This window comes from Ruditapes philippinarum, unplaced genomic scaffold, assembly GCF_026571515.1.
Source record: "Ruditapes philippinarum isolate M1 unplaced genomic scaffold, ASM2657151v2 ctg6828_1_1_1_1, whole genome shotgun sequence".
Taxonomy (NCBI): domain Eukaryota; kingdom Metazoa; phylum Mollusca; class Bivalvia; order Venerida; family Veneridae; genus Ruditapes; species Ruditapes philippinarum.
In genome coordinates, this window is record NW_026852366.1 from 63,826 (window position 1) to 90,071 (window position 26,246).

Genomic DNA, 26,246 nt, shown 5'->3' on the forward strand with positions numbered 1-26,246 from the left:
CATACCTTACACTTATTTTAAAATTAATGATATTATTGGTATCTGTATATTTCTCTAAAAGTTGTCCTTAAAAAGACATTTTATAACCAAATGCATTCTATCAAACATGAAAAAAGAAAAAAATTTCCGGCACATGGTCCTGTCCGGCAAAGGGTCAGAATACAGTACGCTGGAAGAAACACTTTCCAACTTTTGTCCAAAATATCTCACTCAAATTTGCCAGAAATCGTTTGCCTATCTCTAACACATAATTTCAGTGGAAAAGGTATGACTTCAACGTTCAAAGTAATGAGGGTGAAAGCTATTAATAAGTTTTATTTACTACAATTGTACAACATTGCCTCATTGGAATAAAACATGAAATAGGTACAAATTGCACTCTGTTCTTCAGCATTTTGGAACGCGTAGCTCTCCCGCATTTGTTTTACCTTTACCTTTCTTCCCTTCTAGAGGCATATCTTTAATCTTCTCAACTAGGAACCTAAATAAAGACAAAAACAATTCAATGAGCACCATGTTCAAACGTAACAAGATGTATAGTTGCAATGCCATATGTGACGAAGATAGGATTAAAATTATATATGAAAGGGAAAAATATAATGTTTGGTTGAAAAATTGCCGTTCTTTGCAAAATCTTTACTTAACCCTTAGTCCTTTTAGTGGCGACAGATTAAACTCATGTGATCAGTGCAAACCCAACCAAGAAATCAGCGGCCAATTTGTGCCATTTGATAGTCAAAAATGTCTATTTTCAGTCAATATTTTTAATTTCGTCTGTATGGTTTTATCTCCGTATTAAGGCATGTTAAGGGTAAAAGAAAATCATAATATCATTAATTAAATATACGTTCTAAGCATAAAATGAGCACCCGCTGAACTTATATCACTTGCCGAATTATACATACCACCAGAAAGAAACTCAATATAATTATTATCGACCTTTTATGTCAGTGATTGACCTTTGATCTTGAACGTCACGTTCACGTTACATCTTGAATGTAACCTGGAAGAATGGTCGGATACCGCCATTATGTCACTTTTTATTATAATGGTAGCGCCAGAGTTAACAAACTTACCTCACATCCGTGTCCTGCAAATCTTCAACATTGGTACACAACACCTCGATGAACCGGTTTTTAATCCGCTCTTTTATGTCTCTTTTTGACGAAGTCCCGTATACATCTTGTACAGCATCTGACAGCGTATATGAGTTTTTCTTCATAAAATTGAGAATCTTCCCCCATTTGGTTGGGTTTGAAGTGAAAGATTTTAATATAAGGAGCGTTTCATCCCTGCCTACCACATTTACATCGGCTGCTGTGGTAATCTGTGGCTCTGGAGAAGTAGAAATCTCGCCTGTAAAGTATCGTTATATCTTTAATATTCGAGTTCTAGAAGAAAGGTTCTAGAATAGACTCTTTAAGAGACCTCGAACATGTTCAAACACAAATCAAAAATGCATTCTAAAATGAGTTTAATGATTTCGATAACAGTCTGCCAATTAAGATTTCTTTAATTTAATGTAATCTTAAGGGGCAAAATTTTATTCTGTCAAATGATGTTTTTGATTTATTTCAAATAAATATACCCAACAAAATAGTCATAAATTTTCCTATATAAAAAAATGGATCATTAATTTGAGTAGTGGTATATGTAACAATATGCTTCTTTTTCTGACTACATTTTATTTAATATACACGTAGTGTGGGTTCGAATACAACCAAGGAGAATGAGGAGCTGTTATTTATGTATTCAGCCGATAATCTCTAAGATTTGAACTTATGTTCGTGCAATAAATTTTTTATCACCCCTCACTTTTTTCGTAATGGTAATTTCCCATAGGCCCCTGGGAGTTAATCTTACTGTAAATGTAAGTGCACCAGGTGAATTTTGTACTTATTACTTTTTAACAGTATAAAATCTGGTCACGTGGTCTATTTTCTAAAATAAAAAGAAATAAAATGGCCGCCATTTTCTTTCTTGATTCATGAATTCTTATGTTCGAAGTTAAACACGATAGGACACCTATAAAATTTAGTTCTTTCCACCCTAGAGTGCTTTTTGCGTATAAAATATCTTTTTGTTGAATAGTCAAAAAGTAAACATCCGTTTTCAACAGAAGTAATTATAATTGTTATGCGAATAATAATGTGTCAAACTGGGACATGCAGACGATTAAAGCATGCAACAAAGGATCATTTAACAATTTTAACCAGTAAAACTGACAAACACAGGATATCATTGTGTTATTTTGTAAATGCACTTTGTCAAAAACCATGCGAAGAGAATATTCTGGATACAGAAGGATCATATTTCACAGATCATAACCGTATAAATGGGTTTGTGTTTTGTTTTCTAAATAAAACGCAGTTTATTGTGTGTTTATCATTGGTAGATATCATCACTTGTATAAAGAATAAAAGAGAGAAAAAAAACTTCTCAAATATGCCTACAGTACACTTAAAACCTAAAAGGTAAGGATAGTTTAGATATTGTTACTCTTGGTTTATTTTGTTTAAATTTAGATTTTACTTGACAATTTTAGATCATCGCAGATTTTGTTCGAGGCTATGCCTCGGGTAACAGTATTTTCCTCGGGATGATAGTTTTACTGTTACCCACAAACCCATGTGTTATTTATGTTATGTCAGTTGGAAAATTATAAGAATTCTATACTGTCACTGATGCTACTATCATTTACATCACCAAAACTACAACAACTACTACTGCCACCACAACCATCAATACTACTATTTTCACTATTACATAGCCACTTCTCCTGCCACCGCCATCCCCCACCACACACCACCACCAACATTACCACCACGACTTATACTTAAGTAACAACAATCTACTTTTACTAACATTTCCCCTTATTTTCCTCCCCTCCCTTATGAACGACTTCCACCTATCGCTGTCGCTGAAAACAAAGCATAACATTTAATTTTTATACTTTACTTCTTTCACTTACACTTTGATTAATACTTTTACTACCACAACTAACACAACCACTATCTATATAATCTATATTGTTACTTACCCATTTACTGTCACTTATTCGACTACTTCTACAACCACTTCAACAACCACCACCATCACTACCACAACCACCACTATATCTACTGTTACTAACCGGTATCCTCTTCAGTCACTTCTACGACTCTTTCTACGACCACTACCACCACCACCACCACCACAACTATCACTAACACTTCCAGTACCACCACTACTACTACTACAACTACTACCACCACCACTACCACTACTAGTGCTAGTACACTACGTTGAACTACTATTTTTTCTATCACCATTTGCAGAAAAAAACAACGAAAACAATATTATTATATTAATGACGATGATGATGATGATGATAGTGATGATGCTGATGATGATGATGTTGATGCTGATGATGAAATAGTAGAAGACGATAAAGTTGATTTTGTTGTTGATGATGAAGACCACGATGATGATGGTTACGAAAGAAAAGAACAATAAGAAGATTTTGCTGCTACTGATGGTGATGATGATGATAATGCTTAAAAAATAAATAAGATGAAATACTTGACGATCCTTGAAAATCGTTGTAGAAACGTCCCAAAGTGGTAAGTTCTGAACGGTCGGGTTTTAATAGACTTGCAGATGTGGTAACAAATCCAGACGTCTTTATTCTTGCTGAATACCAGGAATATCTACAACCGAAGATGTAAATGTATAGTAATAATGGTTATATCATTTGCGTAGTTGGTATACTTTAAAATATGATTAATTCAATATTATATATACTGACATTTTTTTAATTGGTTTAAAATAAATGAATACCGAATAAAATGACATGAGTATGTTTCTGTGTTTAATACGAAGACACATCATATTTCTGTGTGATTGTTAGCCCAATCTAAACTAAAGACGCTTAAAAGCTTTTTTTTTTATTTCTTGGGGGTATTTTCTCACAACCCAAATAATTATATTGGAGAAACAAAGTGAGCGAATAATCTGCGCTTTTGCAATCAAGTTAATGGTCCTGACCTACATGAAATATTTGGTAAACAAGTCTTAAAAAAATCAATTCTGTCATGTATAAACGCCTCAGTTTAGTCAACTAAATATGCTTACAAAAATGTGTGTTTATATTCGATTCACTATAACATATCATCACTGTCAATAAGTTTCCCGAATATTAAAAAAAAATGTTAAAAAGTAATAACTGTAACATAAATATTGTTGGAAAACTAAATCAAAATTCATCTTCTTGATATAATATAACGAAAACGGAAGTTAGTGTTCAGTTTAAAAAGTTTTGATGAATTGAGCAGTAACTGTGAAATAGCGGTAACAATATAAATTATTAGGAACATTTTGTATACCTGAAAACAAAATCGGCGTCCTCCAGCGCTGGTAGTATTTGTTCCATAAAATCTAATTGTTCCATCTCATATGTTGTTTGGCCACAAGCAAACTCAGTGAGCCAAATCTTTCGATTGTATCTTTTGAAGAGTTGCCACAAGTAATTCATCACTTTACCAGGGTCACACCAATACGTGTGTGCCGCTAGGTAATCCACTCTACAATCTTTGCAAAGCTCGAAAAACTTATCGAACCATTCAAAGTCGTTGACATTACACTCATAACCGCAAGGGGCAGCTGAAGGGCTCACAAGCTTTCTTCCATCAGAATTCTTTTCAACTTCTTTCCACGCAGCAGCAGCTTTCTCAGGTGACATATTTGATTGTTTCTTGTGATTTGGCTCATTGAAACCAAGGACAAACTGTTGTGACTCGTCCGGAAGGTTAATCACAGTATCTCTCCAATATCCCCAAACCATGGGGACATAGTTATACAAATAAGTATCAACGCTGGATGTACAAATGTCGTTCTTGTGGAAATAGTCAAGATTCATTCTGAAGTCATACCTGTGTAAAGATACCTTCTATTTATATATGAAAAAACTAAAATTTCGATTTAAAAAAATCAAGTTTGTTCATATTTAGTTATTTATCCATCAGTTAAATCAATGATATCTTGAACGTATTGATACTGTATCTCAAAGAAATTTGATAAATTTTCATAAAAGTTCATATGAAACAAACATGGCGTAGTCCGAATCGCCTCCTAAATGAAAAAAATGATGTCACTCAAAAGGGAAGATTCTAGATAAGTTCTTAGCTTGAATACGATTTAAAGAAATCGTTGCTGATTAAAAAGTCATAGTCGGAAACTATATCCGCCATATTTGCTAATATGCTTCTTATTCGCATGAATTTTTATATTTTTGTTTAACGAGAACTTAATATGAATTTCCGTTTATTATTTTCAAATTGTTGTTCAGAGTAACTGACGCTTTTTTAGGTACCCCCCCCCCCCAAAAAAAAAGCTGTTATCATTCACATATAACCATGGTATTTTGTTTCATTGGTTATTTTTCTCATGTTACTGTTCATAGAAAATTTGCTGTAGAATTTAAATGTATTTTAAAAAAAAAATCACATACACGTGCTGCTTTTGCGATTCTGTAAAAATGGCACTGCATAGCCGTACTTTAATTTTGACGTGACGTCATTTGCGTTAAACAAATATAGCGTTTACAGGCGCGAAATGCTAACGTTATCATATAGGCGCGTCATTTTTTTCTACTTCAAACGGTATTTATATTTGGCATGTGATAAATAGAGGATTCAAGAATTCGTGAAAGTTTATTACCGAATTTATTGAACTCGTTTAATAAAATAATAATTTACTCGCCAGAGGCTTGCATAATATATATTTTTATCCAACTCGCTCAATTAATTCAGTATTTGTTATCCCAGGAAAACGGATTAAGCAAATGATTGGATATATATTTTGATTAAGACATACATCCCTTTGTACACAAATCTTCAAAAATATGTTCGGTCCCTCAATGTCAAAAATTAAAAACTTAGTTAAGCCCATAACGTACAAATTAAAAACAAATATAAGTACTGACTTTTATTTACATACGTTTTACAAATAAATAAAAAGACTTACCACCAATTAATGTTGTCTAAAACTTTAAAATCATCGCATTCATAGCTGTCAGCCCAATGTACAACTCCTTTTTTCACTGACCCTTTGACGGTACAGGCCAAAGCGACAAAAACAAGACCACAGTTCCATACCACTTGCATCATGTTTTATGTTTTTTTTCTAAAGTGTAATTTTATAAGCCACGTTTATGTTTATGACAGAAATGACAACCTATGAAAACTCACTTCATTGACCACCTTTTTGTAAACAAAAATAGTTCGGCTAATCAGGACAAAAGAGGCAATCCCTTCAAAATGAATCGAAATTAGTCTTACAAAGCGGGTGTTCGGGTAGAAATTACAAAATGTCGACTTTATTCTGCTAATTACAAATTTGAAATTAATCTAATGCAACCAAATTTATGCGTAATTAATAAATGATAAAGATAAAAAATAATAGTAAAACAAGTAAATTCCACATTTAATTGGAAAACACGTTCCTGACATGCTTTTATCGCATGTGATGTTGCAAACTCTGTACTTTTTATTTGTAGATATTGAATCAATCTTTTAATTAAATGGTATGTTGTAAAAGACGACACACCTTATAAAGCCTTGCTTGTTTTTTTAAAGAAAAATTTTTAAAATTAAATTTTTTGAAAAATAAAATTTTGAATGGAAAAACAACCATTCTCCATAACATTTAGTACATAAAGACGCCTTTTACGGGGCATAAAAGTTGACACAAACATGCACCGTTTACAATAAGGGAAAGCTTTGATTCTCTATTACTAGGTTATAAATGAAGTACGCAGCTGCAAAACCTATATAAGACACAGTAAGCACTTCGTCAAAGAGGGCTTTGTGTATTCGTCCAATACAATTCAGTACTGTTCTCAATAATGAATAATAACCTTAAAATTTATGATAATATTAACAATGTTAGAAACAGCTGTACAATGATTGATTATGATAATACATTATATATACTGTAATAAAGATGTCACACATTGAAAAGTATACATTGTGAAATGTTAATATCTTTAGGTAAAGTGAAAACCATGTCATTCATGTCGACAAAGGCAGCATTTCAGCATGAATACAACACGACTGAAATGTTCATGTACATATTACATGTATTAGCAAATCTTTACTGAACATCATGCAATAAAACAATAAAAACATTGTTGATATTAGCATATCAATATTTTATATATTTAATCAGTATTTTCAATATAATTATACTTGATATGATATATGCCATGGAATATCAATGTAAGGTACAATAGGGGACGGCTCTTTATCCGATTGCACTCATTACGGGGGAAATAAATGAGCAACTTTTGCGGAAGAAAAAAAAATCGGAGTAGTAACAATTTAAAGCAAAATTGATTAGACAGTAGTAGCAGCATTGTATGACCAGAGAGAATAATCACATTGCAGTGAGGGTTACCGCAATATAACTTAAGGCATCTGACTACTTTTTAACATATATTAAACTTGGATCACCGGTTTATTGCATTCTATAAAATTTAATGAACATTTGTAATATAGAACGAATGAAGTGTATATTTTAAATATACACTTTTATTTAATTTTACCCATGAACTTTGATGCTTTACTTAATTTAAGCCATATATCAGTCAAATTTATTTCATATTTTTTTCAAAATTAATATGAAATATAAATATAAAAGTGGGCGGAGTCAATACTCATATTTATTTTCAGGTACTTCTTTCGCATTTTGTTTGAAAAATCTGATAAATACAAAACAACTTTTGTTGAATTTTGTTTTGAAAACTATTTAGAATGATAGAAAATGGTCTAACCAAGAAATTAAATACGAACACCAATATCTTTAATTCTAACACGACCCGCATTTTCCCCTGTTGAGCATGGAAGAACCGAAAGTGTGTGTTATTATGGTAAAAAATCACTGTTTGACGTTCTATATTTAGACATGTGACGTAATCATTGTACACGTGATGTAACCACTAAAATGTGACGTGCTGACAATAACTACGGAAACAAATCAGGCGTAATTTAGCTAAATATCAGGTACGGCAGCATTTATTTTTTGATGTCCTGTTAGAATCGAAATAATATATCCAAATCGATTTTATCGCATGATAACAACACTGTTTGTCGTTCGGATGCGCATCAGTATATCACTCGGGCTACGCCCTCGTGATATAATTCCCCGCATCCGAACTCCAAACAGTGATGTTATTTAACAGTGACGTCACAATGTAGCGCTAAATATCGCGTGTAAAACAAGACAATAATTATATTACTGCGCGCTGCACAATTGCAGTTGCGTAACAAGCAAGGGGGTTCGTAACCATTATTCTTTGATGATGAAATTAAATAAAAAGGTTATTTTCGTTTTTTTGTGAAATATGGAATATATTTTCACTTTTCATGATAAAATGCCACATATTTCACGAAAAATGAAAAAAATATCAGTCACATAAATAAAATAAATATAAAACATAAATATAAAGGTGGGCGGAGTCAAAGCTCATATTAAGTTTAAGGGACTTCTTTCGCCATCTGATAAATAAAAGTTGTTTTTTTTTTGTTGAATTTTGTTTTGAAAACTATCTAAAATGATAGAAAATGGTCTAACCAAGAAAACGAATCGGAACAGCAATATCTTTAATTCAGTCATTAACGCTGTACAGACGTGAAAAGAGTTGTTTACATGACGTCACAATGTAGCGCCAAACTTCGCGTGCAAAACAAGACGTATCTATAAACAATCATTCTAACACGACCCAAATGTTTCCCCATAGAACATAGAAGAACCGAAAGTGTGTGTAATTATGCATTAAAATCACAGTTTGACGTTCTATATATAGACACGTGACGTAACCACTAAAAATGTGACGCGCTGAAAATAATTAGGGAAATAAATCAGGCGCAATATAGGTTAATATCAGGTACGGCAGCATTTATTTGTTGATGTCGTGTTAGAATCGAAATAACATATCCAAAACAGTGATTTTATCGCTGTCGTTCGGATGCGCATCATATTATATCACTCGGGCTACGCCCTCGTGATATAATTCCTCTCATCTGAACTCCAAACAGTGATATTATTGGACGATAAAATCACTGTTTTGGATATATTAGTTCTATATAAAAATAAATATATATATATATATATAAATATATTACAGCGTGCTGTCGATTGCAGTTGCGTAACAAGCAAGGGGGTTCGTAACCATTTTTCTTTGATAATAAAATTAAATTAAAAGGTTATTTTTTCGTTTTTCGTGAAATATGGTATATATTATCACTCAGCATGATAAAATGCCACATATTTTCACCAGAAATATGTGGCACTTTATCATATTTCGTGAAAATATATTCCATATTTCACGAAAAACGAAAAAAATATCCTCTAAATATTTTAATAAATTAGTGTTTTTTATATAAATAAAAAATCTAACAGCGCATTGTAAGACACTTTTATGACAATGTCTAAAATGAAATTTCGTATATGGACATGTTCCATCGAGTATGGCTACATATCCGATGCAGCATTCGTTTATCACCCGTAGCCATAGAAATATATTTTATAACACTTAATTAAACTACATTTGAACTTAATACTTAGTTTCGTCGGCAAATATCGGTCATGTATATCAGAAAACAATCTTAGTCGTGTCAATTATTATCTACATGAAAATAATACAAGTTTCCTTACGTCATTCTGAATGTTTACAAATATGCATAGCTTCATAATTTTAATTCAATACACATTTTTAAGCATAACGAGAGATTACACATGTTTGCGTAAGTAAAAAGATATCTAGAATGTTCCGTGAAAATGCTAAAAATAAAATGTAAATTTTGCCAACTTTCCTAAATTATTCACTGTTTTAAATGTGTATATAGAAAAAATGCTAAAATAAAAAAAAGAATCAATACTTATCTATGTAAACTATGTAAATTTTATGTCCAAATTTCTTTAAACATAATTATACTGTCTGTAAATGTGTATATAGAAACAGGCAAGAATTCGTTTAGAAGCAAGAGAACATAAAGAAGCTGTTCAGGTAAACCACCATGAATACGCTCTACACGATGCTATTGGTCCATTAACTTCGGCTCGATGCGTTGCAATTGGAAAAAGACAATCTAACAATCGCAATAAGATGTGGGGCGTCATGACAAAATGGAATCCATTGGTCAATTAAATGTTAATGTTCGAAAGTTATTAGTTATTATCTAATGGAAAATTGGACATACTCTTCTCCATACGAGAGAACAAGTAATTTCAGTTTTAATTGGAAAATACGTTCCTGGCATGCCTTTATCGCATGTAAGTATGCGAACTCTGTACTTTTACATGCAAATATTGAATCAATATTTCAATTAAAAGGTCTGTTAATAAAGGCGGTGTGCACCTTATTAACTCCTTGCCCTTTAATAACAAATATTTTAACAGTAATTTTTAGAACATAAATCTTAAAATGGGATAAGCCCATCATTCCCATCAAGAACATTGATCGCAAGTAGAGACGACCTTGTTATGGGAGATATTGTATATACATAACACAAGTACCAATATAACAACAAGTAAAACAACATTTGATCCCGTATGTTATCCATGTTATAAATTAAGTGTTCGCTCGTATGGTTTCTTTCCGATGGCGAGGATGAACAAGCCCTAACACATACACAGGAATTGATTTCTAATAACTTTTTTAAGAAAGTCAAACATGACTTTAATAATGTTATACGAATGAATTTAGAGCATGTTGGATGTTTAACAGCTTAGAAAACAATCACTAAATGTACATGTAAGGTAATAAAGGTAGAAAAATGTAAACAAAGTAGTATTTTACTTCCGTACAAATACTAATTCACTATAATTATGCCAATCGTCAACAATACAGAGAGGCAAAAAGTTTGTTATTTAAAGGTGTAACCAGATAACAATAATTTCATTTTTTTAGAGAGATTAAAATGATAGCATTGCTGGGGCATAATGGACATATAAACATGATTAAATTAGCATTGATTCTAATGAACTCATACATAGCTGCAAAACCTATATCAGACACAGCAAGCAATTCGTCAAAGAGGGTTTTGACAGCTGTGTATTAGTCCAATAGAATTCAGTATTATACTCAATTATGAATAAAATAACCTCACAATTAATTATCAAATCAACAATGTTAGAAACAGCTGTACAATGATTGATTATGATAATACATTATATATAATGTAATAAAGATATCACACATTGAAAAATATACATTGCGAAATGTTAATATCTTTAGGTAAAGTGAAAACCATGTCATTCATGTCGCCAAAGGCAGCATTTCAGCATGAATACAAAACGACTGCAATGTTCATGTACAATCTTGATGTAAGCAAATCTTTACTGCTGAACATCATGCAATAAAACAATACTAGTAAAAGCATTGTTGCTATTATTTCTTATTAGCATATCAATATTTTATCTATTTAATCAGTATTTCCAAAATATGATGATATATGCCATGAAATGTCAATGTAAGGAACAATAGGTGACAACTCTCTGATAAAACTGCACTAATTACGGGGGAAATAAACTTTGTTGCTGAAAAAAGGGGGCATGGCAAAGCAGAAAAAAAATCGAGTTATAGCATTAAAAATAAAATATCATTAGACAGTGGTGGCAGTATTGTATGAGCAGAGAAAATAATCACATTGCTTTGAGGGTTACCGCAATATAACATAAGGCACTTGATTACTTTTTAACATAGATTTAACATGGATCACCGGCTTATTGCATTCTATAAAATAAACTTTAGTAAAATATAACGAATACAGTGTATTTTTAAATATATTTTAATATTTTAGTGTTGTTTATAAATAAAAAAAAACAACAGCCAATTTAAGATACATATAGGCCAATTACATGAAATATTCGTATGGTGCAGTTCCATCAAATCGGCTACATATCCGGTGCCGCATTCTTTTATCATCCGTATTTAGTTTTAATTTGACACAAAATTAATTATATTTAAACTCAATTACTAATATTGCCGCGAATTCTGGTAGAATGACGGTGATGCATATCTTAGTCGTGTCAATTATTATCTACAAAAAATAATACAAGTTTTCCACTCTTACATTTGAATATTTACAAATACATAACGCATACCTTCATAATTTTGATTCAACGCGCACTCTTTATGCATAACGATAGATTGAACATATTCGCGTTAGTAGAATATTATGTTAAATGTTCGGTAAAATCCTTAAAACAAATCAATAATTATTCACGTAAAATGTGCTAAATTCTGAGACCAACTTTCCTAAAACATTCATAATTATAAATGTGTATATATAAAATACTAAAATTAAAAAGAATCAATACTTATCTATGTAAACTATATACAATTTTAAGTCCAACTTTCCTGAAACATTCACTGTGTATAAATGTGTATATAGAAACCGGTGAGAATCCGTATAGAAGCGAGAGAACATTAAAGTTATCAGGTTACCACTGTAAATACGCCCGACACGATGCTATTGGTCCATTTACTACGGCTCGATGCGTTGGAATTGGAAAATGCAAATTTAACCAGCTCAATCAGAAGTGGGGTCGTTTATGACAAAACGGAATCCATTGGTCAGTTATTCTTTTTCAAAATGTTACTGATGGGGAATCTGACATACTATTCTTCAAATCTGACAAGAGATCTGAAGGCGAATGTATATGTTTCGCAATTTATTCTTTCGTTTTCAATTTTTAATAGGCAAGATTGTTTTTTCCCATTTATCTGTCGGCTATACGGACAAAGGCCATGTTTGGTCTCGAAATCGTAAGAATACCTACTCAATATTGGTTTTCCCAGGGTTGAAATTAGAAACCATATCGCTTTCAAAATTATGAAAGCTCGCCGATGATTGGCTGTGTGAATGGTCACCGGAAATGATTACGTATTTGGTCACGGTCAGACCTAAAAGCAAGATTTGTTTAGAGACGATTTTAATCAGATTGGCTGTTCTTTATACCAGGTATATTTGAGACCCACGATTTAAGTAATGCAATAAACTGAAGTGACGTAATTGTTTGCAGAAATGACACTTTGAGGAATTCTAAGTAAAAGACCATCTTTTGAAGCCAGACGTACAGATAACATTTGAAGCTGTGTCTAACTTACACTCTATAGTGAGGGAAACAATTCAAGCTGAAGAAATAATACTCTTTGTACTTTTCAATACTGCATGCACTTATGTTCCTGATAAAACTTCTTTAAGAAATTTTCTATTAAAAATCAAAAAATTGTTCTAGTCTTAAGAATTTTGACCAAGAAATTTTCGTTCTTGTGGCTTATCACATGAGGCTTAGCTAAAGCCAAGTACTTAAAGGTAGTTAACCGATTTTTAACAAGCACACCCTCATGTTAATATTAGCAAACATGCACTTTTCTTGTCCACACAACCTTTTTGAAAGGTTTATATTTAGCAAAAATAAGATAATTCTAGTATATACATTAAATGAAAAGTAGAAAAAAATGTAAACTCAAGATTTTTCTAGAAATCATAAAAGAACTTTTCAAAAATTTAATCCCGGCCTTAAAAGTATGAAAACTGAGCCTGGTTGGTTTGCATAACTACAATTGTATATAAACTGATTAAATAACCTTTCTGAAAAATTGTACCTTATCAATAACTGTTACAATAAGAATGACCTACTTTTAAATTCTGCCCTTTGACAAAATGGGCGGATGGCGCTTTGTTTTTTTCTCGTAAGAGAAGGGGAATCTTGTGATGCGTGTTTGGTGTCGCAAGGTCACTTACCTTAAAATATGTCCTCGGTGCTTGTCAATTTTAGAAATTCAAAATAACATTCTCATAATCTGTAACTGAATAAGGATTAACTTACTCCCAATAAAACCTTGCTTAAGTCTGTGCTAGTCGTTTATTTCTTTTCTTGACACTATTTTACTACGTATCCAAATAGGCGCGACGTTTGAATTAATTGTTAAACAATCGTTTATCATCTTGAACTGTTTATGCGACATAAACATAAATAATCAAAAGTGAAAACATGCGCAATACATGTGTTTAACAACCGACAGTAGTTAATTGGTATCGCAAATTTGATGTGCAAATGTTTTGTTTATTTAGTGACATGAAATAGACAAAAGAGGAATCTCTAAAGAACGTCAAAAAGTAGCAGGATTGAATATGATGCAGGTTTGGTTTCATTGACGCTGTTCATACAAGACAATACTGCAAAATACAAGCTTCTCTTTTACGCCCAAATCACCGACCTAGGCAGAATTCAGCATGAAATTGCAACATTTTGAATTTAGAAACATCCACACATACGGCGGTTATCTGCTAGACGTGGCAGTTCACCCAAACCACATGACAGGCAGTCTTATGGAATATGACCAAACAAAGAGGATGCTATTTATCACCCCAGTTAGGGCCCAGTTACACAGACGGTCGGTCCCCAATCGGTCATTTAATTTTAAATTTACTCGCTGCTATGATCGGTTGTCATGCGTGATTTTATTTTAGGTTTTCTGTGTAAACGGCCATCGGTGACAGAAAGCAAACTCAAACGGGAATGGGTCGATGATTAAATGCTGAAATACTTTTGTTTTTTATCGTTTGTAAATCGGAGCTAAATCGGGCGTAACACTGCCATATCGGTGATAAATACGATGTCATCGGTCCACTCCATAATTTGGCTAAAAAAACTGCCGATCAATCACCGATGGCTCTGTGTAACTGGGGTGTTAGTTTTTTAGCCAAATTATGGAGTGAACCGATGACAACGTATTTATCACCGATATCACTTATTGGTCACCTGTTTTCCACCTATCAACTGTTATTGGGGAAAGATAAGTTTCATCGGTGAAAAATTACCGATTGGGATTTTTAAACACGTTTAAAATTCTCGATCGGTGAAAATGTTTTAAAAATAACCGACGGCAACCTATATCAAGAGATATACAAGCTCTTAATCACCGATATCGCCGATCGGACAAAGATAACCAAATATGAATCACCGTCCATTTCTGACGGAAAGTGTTTTACCACTGATGACTAGCTATCAAACACCGATTAATCAGCGTTACGCCCGATTTAGCTCCGATTTACAAACGATAAAAAACAAAAGTATTTCAGCATTTAATCATCGACCCATTCCCGTCGTTTGAGTTTGCTTTCTGTCACCGATGGCCGTTCACACAGAAAACCAGAAAAAAAATCACGCATGACAACCGATCATAACAGCGATTAAATTTAAAATAAAATGACCGATTGGGGTCCGACCGTCTGTGTAACTGGGCCCTAAGGGGCGATGACCTAGTGGTAAAGGTGTCTGCCTCTCAACCCTGGATCATGGGTTCGAGTCCTAATCGGGTCACGACCATGTTTCTTCATTTGACACCATTTCTGGTTGGTTCCAGGAGGTGGACAAGAAAGTGATAATATAAGTTGCAAGAACTTGTTTTGGAATCGAGCTTAACCCATTACTTCATGAGCATTTTGTGAAAAATGGCTGTTTTCATTGAAAAGTCTCCCGTTACAAGTTCAAATTGCTATATTACTATAAAAACTGCTCCAATTCTAATCAAACTTAGCACAAATGTTGACTGGACGATTGCCTTTGTAACAACATGCTCAGGCTAAAATTTCCTGTTACCATGACAAAGAGGGGACATCTCAATATTGCCAAAAATTACTTTTTTGCGTTGATTTTCCATCAAAATTGATTTCAAAGTGCTGCAACTTATCAATGGATTGAGATAGAGTCAAAGGCTTTTCAGCTTTGGTTACACGTTACCTTATAATGACTAGGGTCATTTTTAGCCTCTCACAAGCGGATGCTAAGGGAAAAGTTTTATATCATGTCCGGACCTTCCTTGCCAATCACAATGAGGAGTCAGAAGTAAAAATTTAAAAGTAAACAAAGAAAAAAGTATAAACAGAAAGAAAGACTTTTAAAGGCTTTAAATATTATAAAATTTAAACTATGTAAATTAAAGGTGAACATCTACGGATACATAAGAATTACGAAATTCATTTTAATTCACATTTAAATATCCTTTATAATACTTGAATATATACATAATATGATAAAACTATATACAATAAAAAAAATGTCCAGTATTTGTTTCCATCACGTGTTCCGACTTTTGCTATCTGTCCCTTATAAATTTCTACTACAAAGAGCACATCCATTCTAATAAAAAAGAGATTTCATAGTAATATCCCGACAAACATTTTGTTAGGCTTTTATCTCATCATTATAAAGCATATCTATCGAATATTTTAAGAAATTACTTTTACATACTCCTGATACACATTTTGGAATGTATTTAGAATATTTGTTTTTGAATTTCTTTACAAACTCATGTTGGAAAGTAGCAATTCTATCATTTTGAAACGTATATATGCTATCTATCATTTTAGAACGCAGACATTCCATCATTTTGCAACTTCTTTATGCTATCACTTTGGAACGTATTTATGCTATCATTTTAGAATGTAGTCATTCTATCATTTTGAAACATATATATGCTTTCATTTTGGAATGTATTTACACTATCATTTGAAAACTATTCATTTTATCATTTTGGAACGCATTTATGCTATCATTTTTTGAAATGGTAATCGTTTTCGACCTTATTGATAATATCATTTGAGAACTTATTTACAATAACATTTTGAAACTTATTGATAATATCATTTTGGAACTTATCTAGTGTAATAATATCATTTTGGAATTTATTTACACTATTATTTGGGATCGTATATACACCACTATTTATAAACGTAGTTATGCTGTCATTTTGGAATGCAGTCATTTTATCGGTTTAGAATGAATTTACATTAAAAATATGCCATTTTTGAACGTTAAAATCATAATATATGATGAAAAAAACTCATTATTACATAATCCCAATACATATTTTGGAACATATTACACTTATTTCTGCCATTTTGGAACGTTTATGTCTTATAGTCCAAATACATATTTTGGAACATATTTACACTTCTGTCTGTCAATTTTGAACGTATTAATCTTATTGTCCCGGAACACATGTTGGAACGCAAAGCTCTTCAGGTTTATCGCACTCTCCCACTCGTAACTTTTGTATCCGTTCAACCTCTTTGCTTGAAAATAAAATATACATTGATATGAATAAAACATACATTTATCAACGAAGTCGCATTTTGCTATCATGTCTATGGTGCGTTTTTATTGTAAGTCACAGACATAGACAAAATTGAATCTTATTTGCTATAGCTTTGCCTCATGTCTCATATTCAGTCTAAAACATACATTTTGAAACAAATAATCTTCACCAATGAGACACAATCTTTGCGAAGGTTCTGTTTTGAAACGTACAAATTAAAGGTCAGCAGATACAAAATAAAATACATACAAAAATACATGGTATTTTGTCACTTTTGGCGGCCACATTGGCGACCATCTTGAATTTTTGTACTTTTGCCCGGACTTCGTAACTTAAGAAATGGGTTTTTAGAAACTACAAACAATATGCTTTATAATGGCAATGTTCTTTTTTGTGATACAGTGAACTGCAATAAAAAACAGCCATTTTTTCATAAATTACAGAGTTAAACCAAATCCGACGTTTATCAAATAAACTCAATTCCCCCATTTCTATAGAGACTTTTCGGCCTTAGACTAATGCTTTTCACATTGACTTCCGGTAAATTATAAGTCTACTTGCAATCCATTGTAAAGTAATTGCCGCACTAATTACGATTAATACGTATGCTACTTCATGCCAAACATACGCAAGAAATATTTTGTAACATAAAGTAATACGAATTGCTTTATGTTTCATTATGTAAATTTGTTAATAAGATATATTTTAGAGAATTTGTTTGGAATGATAGCATAAATATAATTATGTTTTTCCATATCTGTATTCCCTATAGGTAGTTCTTTCCTTAATCCGTGCGATACACTATTACCAGGGTGGATGATCACGTTACATATTTGTATAAGTAAATTTGGGTCAACGCTAATGGCCGCGCGCATCGCTTAAATTTATGTTTTCTTATTTAGGTCATATCTTTCAAAATTAAAATAGCATATATTTAAATACCAAATTCCAGTCAAATTTTTGCCGTTCCGATGTAGCTCTCTTTTTCGGCCATAGGCCGTCTGTTTTCGGTTGGACTTCCTGTAAAATGTACAGGGAATAACTTAATATAATGTTAGAATTTCAGTGATCATTTAAAAATTACAATCTGAAATCTCGGAATCCGATTGGCCATTGTAAAATTAGTAAACTAACATAAACGATGTTTCGGACATGGTATACGCGTCAAATTTTTAATTGGTCTATAGGAGGTCTGGAAACGATCTATTTACATTGATAACATATATAAGCTCTTTCACTATCAAGTGTTATTTCAGATACATAAATTCGAGATGATACAGTAAAATAAATTCCAATAAAAGGCTCAATATCATAATCTGTATGATATAGTGGCTGATTTGGAACGTTATTCTGCGTCGTGTTGGTGCTAGCGACGACAGGACAGGGCGCCAAACGACGCGTTGTTGGATTTTCTTTGTGTTGTCCTGTCGCTAACGATGTATGTCAACGACGCGTTGTCGTGCGGCGTGTTGTCGCGATGTCACATTGTCGCTCAGTTCAAATCAAAGGATTGGATTATAAGTCAGGCGACAGGGCGACATCGCGACAACGCGCCGCACAAGAACGCGCCGTTTGACGTACATCGTTAGCGACAGGATGACAAGACGAAAATCCGACAACGCGCCAGTTGGCGCTTTGTCATGTTGTCGCTAGCGACAAGACGAAAAAGCGATAACGAATCAGGTTGCGTTGTCGTTATCGACAATGCAATGCACAATGCACGAAATCAGCTACCATAGTATGATATCCTCAGATTCGATATGCAAATAAGCAAGTTTTAATTCGGCCAAGCATCTTATGTAAGGATGATACGTCTTGTTATTTCCGTTATGCTTGCAGAAGTTTTTCTATGCGATCGGCATTGTCAATATTTGCCTGGAGCATGGTATATGTTTATTTTTCAAATATTGAAAGATGCAACGAACAAAAAGCAAATACTTTTTTAATCAGGGGCACGGTCATTAGCGGTGACCCAATGGTAACCTTATAACTCTCTCAAATTACTGAACATTGATGCTATACTTAGGTTATATCTAACAATGAATCGAACAGATTCAACACGATTGAGGAATAATGTCAATGATTCCTCTTGTTTTATATACAGGTTTAACTAGAGCAAGTCGAAATATATAAAAATATATTAATATTCACCTGATGGCACTGTTTTGTATTGTATTAACATCGCAGCACATGATTGCAGTAAACGCCTGTTGTATCCTGTCCATGAGAACCGTCTCTGATGCTGTCTGGTAAAGTGCTTGTACATTTTTAGACAATGTATCTGACTGCCGTTTTACATATTTAAGCATTTTGCTCAGGTCAGATGGATTGGTTTTGTATGACTGCAGTATTAGTAGCGTCTCTTCTGTACTGAATTCAGTGCTCCCGCAGTTGTTATTATTGTTGTTTGTGGTAGTGGTTACCTGTGCAGGTGTGGAAGTGGTAGTTACACTTGGTTCATTTGTGATAACTGCTGTACTTGGTTCATTTGTAATGACTGTTACTGTAATGAAAAGTTTACATGTTGCATTTCCATCTAGCACAATTACAGCTAGCGCGCGCTCAAACAATGTAATTAAAAGCATGGAGATTAGGCAAAGTGTCATGAGTATATGTCCCGTTCCACACTTTTAGATCAAATATATTATATTGACTTTAATTCTCTAAAGAGCAATTAACTGTGCCGTCAGTGGACAAGTACATTGGAACCAAGTATAATACACGTCCTGTTGCACAGATACCTCTTGCGTGCCCACTGGGTGACCAGATGGAACCGTCGGACATTTGGACAGTCTAATCAGACTCTATTGCGACTGTTGATTAATTCTAACATTTTATGTAATAGTCGCTCACCTTCGTACGTGAAAGTCTCAGAGTCAAGTACAAGTATGATAGGTTCATAACAAGTCGGTTCCATGTATTTATCGTAAAGAAACTTCTTTGGTAACTGTTTATAGTAAATGTACTTGTAAATAAGCGCAAATTAAATATTATTTTAGTCCTATCCCGCCCCATGTAGAATAGAAATGGCTATATTGCAGCTTTAGTGTTACGATTACAAATCCTGATGTTTCGCAAACACATTGCTATATCTTTTAAAACAGCGGGAATACAATACTTTTGTGAGAATGAGACAAGACAGAACTTGTGTTTTCGAAGTTATTTTAAAAATAAACCTTGAGAATTGATAAAAATGATCATCCTGCATTTATTTCCCTTCCTGAACTAAGCTCGCTTTAAGGGTTACAAATCTAACTGAGCTTGTAGGCAAGCAGTCATGTTGGTATTTTTCCTTAAAATAAAGTCTCACAAAGGAAAACGAAAAAATTAACAAAAGGATTATTCCAATATTACCCGAAATTAATCGCTATTTGCTGATTCATCAGGGTTCGTAAGATGTTTATCATGTAATTAGCCCAATAACCCACAATTTGTTTTGTGTGTTAATGTAAGACTTACCCGCCTCTCCTTGATAATTATTGTAGAAGCGACCAAGTTCAGTAAGTTCAGATCGATCTTGCGCCAGAAGACTGGCGGCTTTGGTGATGAATCCTGAGACTGTTTTTAGTCTAGCACTGTACCATGCATATCTACGAATGAAAAACAAAACACAACATAATCGACAAAATTACCCTTTTATTCAAAACATTATTCGAATGAAAAGTTCGATAACACCATATAACGGCTGTAATAGGCTATTCGTAAACCAAATGATTCAGGTGCACTAGTCCCTAACTGCCATATGTTCGAACTCATCCATGACCCCTGGGTCATTTCATGTGAGGAGCTACGTAATTACGGAAGGCCGAAAGCAGTATACTTGTTTATGGTTGGCAAAATCCATGAACGAATATTTGAAATATTTCACCACCTATAAGCTTTATAATTATAATTCTCAAATGGTAAGGGGAGTTCTACGTGAATTCCAAACAAAATGATATCATATTAAAATTAATACATTTAAATCACCTATGAGAATACTATTCATTTGAAATACATTCAAATAACCTCTAATTAAAGCATTTGAGTAGATAATTTTAAAATTATATATTTTGTCTCCGGTATATTTACCTAAATATGAATTCAGCCGCTTCTAATTGTGGTAACATGTCTTGCATAAAATACAATTGTTCAAGCTCATATGGCGATTCTTTGCACGCAAACTCTGTCAGCCAAATTTTTCGTCCGTATCTCAGATACAAGCTCTCCAAATACGCCATTGTTTTGACCGCGTCACACCAATATGTGTGAGTAGCGAGGTAATCCACTCGGCAGTTTATACAGAGTTCGAAAAACTTGTCAAACCATTCGATTTCAGTGCTTCTACAGTTCTCGCCACACTCTGCCGCAGATGGGCTCACTAGTGGTTTCCCTTTGGAATTCTTTTCAACTTCTATCCATGCTGCGGCTGCTTTTTCAGGTGACATATTGGACTGCGCTCCGTGATTTGGTTCATTGAAACCGAGGACGAATTCAGCGGCATCGTCAATTATGATGACGGTGTCACTCCAGTATCCCCAAACCATGGGAACATAGTTGTATTTGTAGTTATCGATTGAAGAAACACAAATATTGTTCTCGTGGAAATAACTTAGATTCATTCTGAAGTCAAACCTGTAAAAAAGTTAACAAACAAATCATCTTTAAATGTTTACTGTCATATTTTTATTTTACTAAACAATCAAAGGTCTGTTCCTTGTTTAATTATTGTTGATTTTGTTATTTGTACAACAATATTAAGGGAGAAATTTGAAGAACGTAAAACATCATCGGTTTTAAGTACGGGAGCTGAGTATTATCTTTGAAAGAAATTATCTTAGTCTTTGTTCCAATTACGTAAATTATTTCATTTGTGTAAGTACATTCATTTTTTTATATTTTATTTTCCAACCTTATATCTTCGTGGTAGGTATATATAGTAGATGATAAAAAACGTAATAAAATATGACATGAAAACACAATAATTTAAAATATGGTTCCGGGCAAATTTAGAAAAAGAAGAAAAAGAAAAACATAACAACATAACCAAAACCACTCGAAACAACCAAAATTCAGTTTGATTGTATATTTTATTATTATTATATTCATATTTTATTGTTTAAAATGAAGACCGTAAGTATAACGAGTGCAAAAAGTCGTAAATACAGAAATGCTTTTGATCTTTAATCTGATGTCCTTTATATCCCGCAAGCAGGAAAATTATCTACATTTCTTAACATCCATATTTATGAAAGCCTAGACACATATCCGTATTTTATCTTTTTTATTATTTTTTTTTCTTTTTCGTTTAACCAGTCATAATTTCAAGTTTAATCATTAAAAATAATAAACTGTGTTAAAAAAAGAGACAAAAGTTCAAAAAAGTTATCTGTTTTATTATTGATGTGCGTTGATGAAAAATGACAGTCTTGACCTTTTATATTACATAAATCAGCACATAAATCAAAAGAATATCAATAAATGAGCCGCGTCATGACAAAACCAACATAATGGGTTAGCGACCAGCATGGATCCAGACCAGCCTGCGCATCCGCGCAGTCTGATCAGGATCCATGCTGTTCGCTATCAGTTTCTTTACTTGCTATAGGGTGTGTAAGCGAACAGCATGGATCCTGATCAGACTGCGCGGATGCGCAGGCTGGTCTGGATCCATGCTGGTCGCAAACCCACTATGTTGGTTTTGTCATGACACGGCTCAAATAATTTACGGTCAACTGTGTCTTCTTTGATCTTCATTTTATGAAAAAAGCGGTTATCGAATCAAAATGTTTGAAATATTTGATATTTATCAATGAATGAAAAGTAGTTTAACATACCTGACATGTTGTTTTTTTTATTTGATTAAATCATCAAATAAATCTATTACATAATTGAAGGCAAAAAACAAATAAGATATAAACTAAAGCACTTTATTTCACCGATTTTTTTTCACATTTAACTGTTTTTGTCTAGGTTAATTTATTTATGATGTTTAAATTACTTGTTTGATATTTATCTTAACAGCATCCTTTACATCAGTTTTACTTGTTGCAAAATACATTTGTTGTCTCTACATTTAAGAGTGAGAGGACTCCTTATTCTGGCTAGTTTCCTTATGGAGAAAATCAAAATATTGTGGGCGAAATAGGACAGTAACAGGAAGTTGGCACTGACATTCGAAAATCGAATGTTTAAGAGCAAGTTCGAAGGTAGCTGAATACTTTCCGACCGAAATTTGACAAAATTTCAGATCTTGATGCCTTTTGTTAGGCAAGCATACAGATCTGTAAGCTTTTATTCTGCAGCAATATTTTGTAATCAATAACTATGGTACTGTATATAGTAACAAAATCTAGGGTATTTCAAGGCCATTATGGCAAGATCTAGGTCATTATGCAATGTGGGCCGCCTTGTTACTCGGCATTACTTGTCCATATTGGGCGAGTGAATGTCACTTTTAGTCCTTAAGTTAATCACATAAATGTAGCAGACAATTAATTAAAAAAAATACACGCATATGTTTATAAACAGACATAAATTATTCTAATTTTCTCATGCAACTAAATTCCCGTACATAATGTTCCTGTACTAAGAGTGAGCCCGCTGCATCACAAATCGTCTTTCACTCTACTTTAACATCAACACACACCGTATTACGGGTGGAAGTGATGGCAGATCATTGCAGTGATGGCATATAGCTGAAAAATACCGCTCGGTACAGGTAGGTTATAAATTTGGTTGGTATTATTACATTACACAAAAAACGGCCCATTTCATTGCTATGAAACTATTGTCCATTGACTGAAGATACTGTTAGGTAATTTTGGACTCGTTTTTTCCTGTTTTTAGACTATTTTGAGCAGGATAAATGTGACAGCTTCAGAAAAATCCGTGAAAATGTCTGTTTTTTTGTTCAAAGTATCTCAAGTTTTAACTTAATGGCAGGATTTCGTGTTATTAATATAGAAGTTCATCCTTTGGGGTCACGCAAGGCAAATATCTACATCGTGAGTCTTTTCTTGAAAGTTTTACAGACGTTCAATCTGGTCCGGTCGAAGAAAAAAATGCTGCCGTTGTAGGCAGATACTTTTTTTAAATGCTGCCGTCGATGGCAGAAATACCATGAAAGTGGCTAACATTCTGACAGAAAATCAAGGTCAATCTTTCATCAATTCCTCGATCTATTCTTTGCGCCCTTTTAGCCGGAATTGAGATTTCTAATATTTTCTCAAGGAAGAAAAGTTATTAATGCGGTATGTGCATCGAACAAGCTTTTTAGCAACACGCAGATAGAATACAAAATGTGATGATTCAGTACGACCAAATTGCACTATAAATAGAGCAATTAAGATGAAGAAATTCAGTTTTCTATATTCATGCATGTGTGCTTGATCTGTTGTGTCTGTCATTTACCGCTCGGTACAGGTAGGTTATAAATTTAGTTGGTATTATTATATTACACAAATACGGCCCATTTCATTGCTATGAAACTATTGTCCATTGACTGGAGATACTGTAAGGTAATTTTGGACTAGTTTTTCCTGTTTTTAGACTATTTTGAGCAGGATAAAAGTGACAGCTTCAGAAAAATTCGTGAAAATGTCTGTTTTTTGTTCAAAATATCTCAAGTTTTAACTAAATGGCAGGATTTTGTGGTTCATCCTTTGGGGTCACGCAAGCCAAATATCTACCCCGTGAGTCTTTTCCTGAAAGTTTTACAGACGTTCAATCTGGTCCGGTCGAAGAAAAAAATGCTGCCGTTGTAGGCAGATACTTATTGTATCGAATTGTTCGAATGACAATAATCTGGCAATATGCACCAGAGCACTTGGTGACGAAGCTTCTGTGAAACATGAACGTTACAAACCCTGGTTTCGTGGAAGCGCGGAATTTCTTGATTAAAAATCAGGGGGAAGCTAAAATAACTAAATGATATTTAACTTACAATACTCGAAATATGTAAAAGAATATATCTCTCTTTATGATTTAATATACAAATCTATACGTATACACTCCAATTTAATTTAAATAATAAAATATAATTTAATATAGGAAAGTTGTGCTACAATGGAAAAAATAAGAAATAACTCTCCTTTTTCGTGAAATTGACTTAATTTTTGAAAATCTTATGAAATGGTAAGATTATCTTAGAATCAATTAATAATAGAATTGAAAAGTGTCGTCATTAAAGTTAGAACTGCTGAAGTTAAAAGCAAAATAACTAAAGTGGTCAACGAAGCCGTTTGAATTTAAACAACTTAACTAATAATGACGTAGAGCGAATTCATTTTTTAAAACCATTTTGAACATTCTGTTTATATTCCATTGATTGAATATGTGGCATATTGTATATATTTTTTAGTCATTCATATTTGGCATCTAGACTATATGTATTTGACGTCCTCTAAAGTTTGAATGTCGTATACATTACCTGTAGACTCACAGCGCCGTGTAATCCATTGAATTTCAATGGCATGCAAGATAAATATTATATCTATAAACTATGTGTTCATATATCATAGAAATTCAAGGGTTAGAAACCAGTATTCGTAATATATTTCAAGTATAGAACCTATAATAACTCAAGTATAGAATCATATGCATTTTATTTGTGGTTCTTCAACACCTATAGCGTTCAAGTACAATTAAAAGTCATATTTTCTTCTACAACGCTTTATACAATCTGCTAACAACCTTTGTTGTTTTTCTAACAAATTGCTTAATTGATATGAACCTTGTCATGACAAAACCAACATAATGGGTTTGCGACCAGCATGGACCTATGCTGGTCGCAAACCCATTATGTTGGTTTTGTCGTGACGAGGCTCATATATTTTTATTTACCTCCTAAAAGTTTTTCATCACTTGTTGTCAATCCAACAAACTCATTTCATTTGCAAACATAGCAGTTCCTTGACTTAGGTATTACTTATAAACTTATTATCACAGAATATTTTCTCTAATTCAACCATTTTAAAAGCGCTAAATATTACTATAACTCATTCTACTTTTCACATGTTAAATATTGTTCTATGGGCCTTGGATCCTGGGAAAGGTTTAATTAGAGTATACTAAAAGTAAAGTATTCTTATCTAAAAACAACCCAAATGTGACTCAT

General features: G+C 33.1%; 1 protein-coding gene across 1 annotated transcript; it reads right to left on the reverse strand.

Moving 5' to 3' along the window:
* Positions 1-42: 42 nt before the first annotated feature.
* Positions 43-6,341, reverse strand: LOC132758231 (uncharacterized). Its single transcript, XM_060749785.1, has 5 exons — positions 6,004-6,341; positions 4,365-4,910; positions 3,562-3,689; positions 1,077-1,356; positions 43-481 (listed from the first exon to the last, which is right to left on the reverse strand). Exons 1-5 carry the CDS (start codon positions 6,144-6,146, stop codon positions 388-390), a joined length of 1,191 nt encoding a protein of 396 aa, XP_060605768.1. The 5' UTR covers positions 6,147-6,341; the 3' UTR covers positions 43-387.
* Positions 6,342-26,246: the final 19,905 nt, after the last annotated feature.

Bases quoted from the DNA above. Each gene is read 5' to 3' on its own strand.
- LOC132758231 (XM_060749785.1), bottom strand. From the start codon at position 6,146: ATGATGCAAGTGGTATGGAACTGTGGTCTTGTTTTTGTCGCTTTGGCC. The intron at 4,911-6,003 runs GTAAGTCTTTTT...ATCTTTACACAG, and splicing joins TTAGACAACATTAATTGGTG to GTATGACTTCAGAATGAATC. The intron at 1,357-3,561 runs GTATTTCATCTT...GATACTTTACAG, and splicing joins CGATTTTCAAGGATCGTCAA to GCGAGATTTCTACTTCTCCA.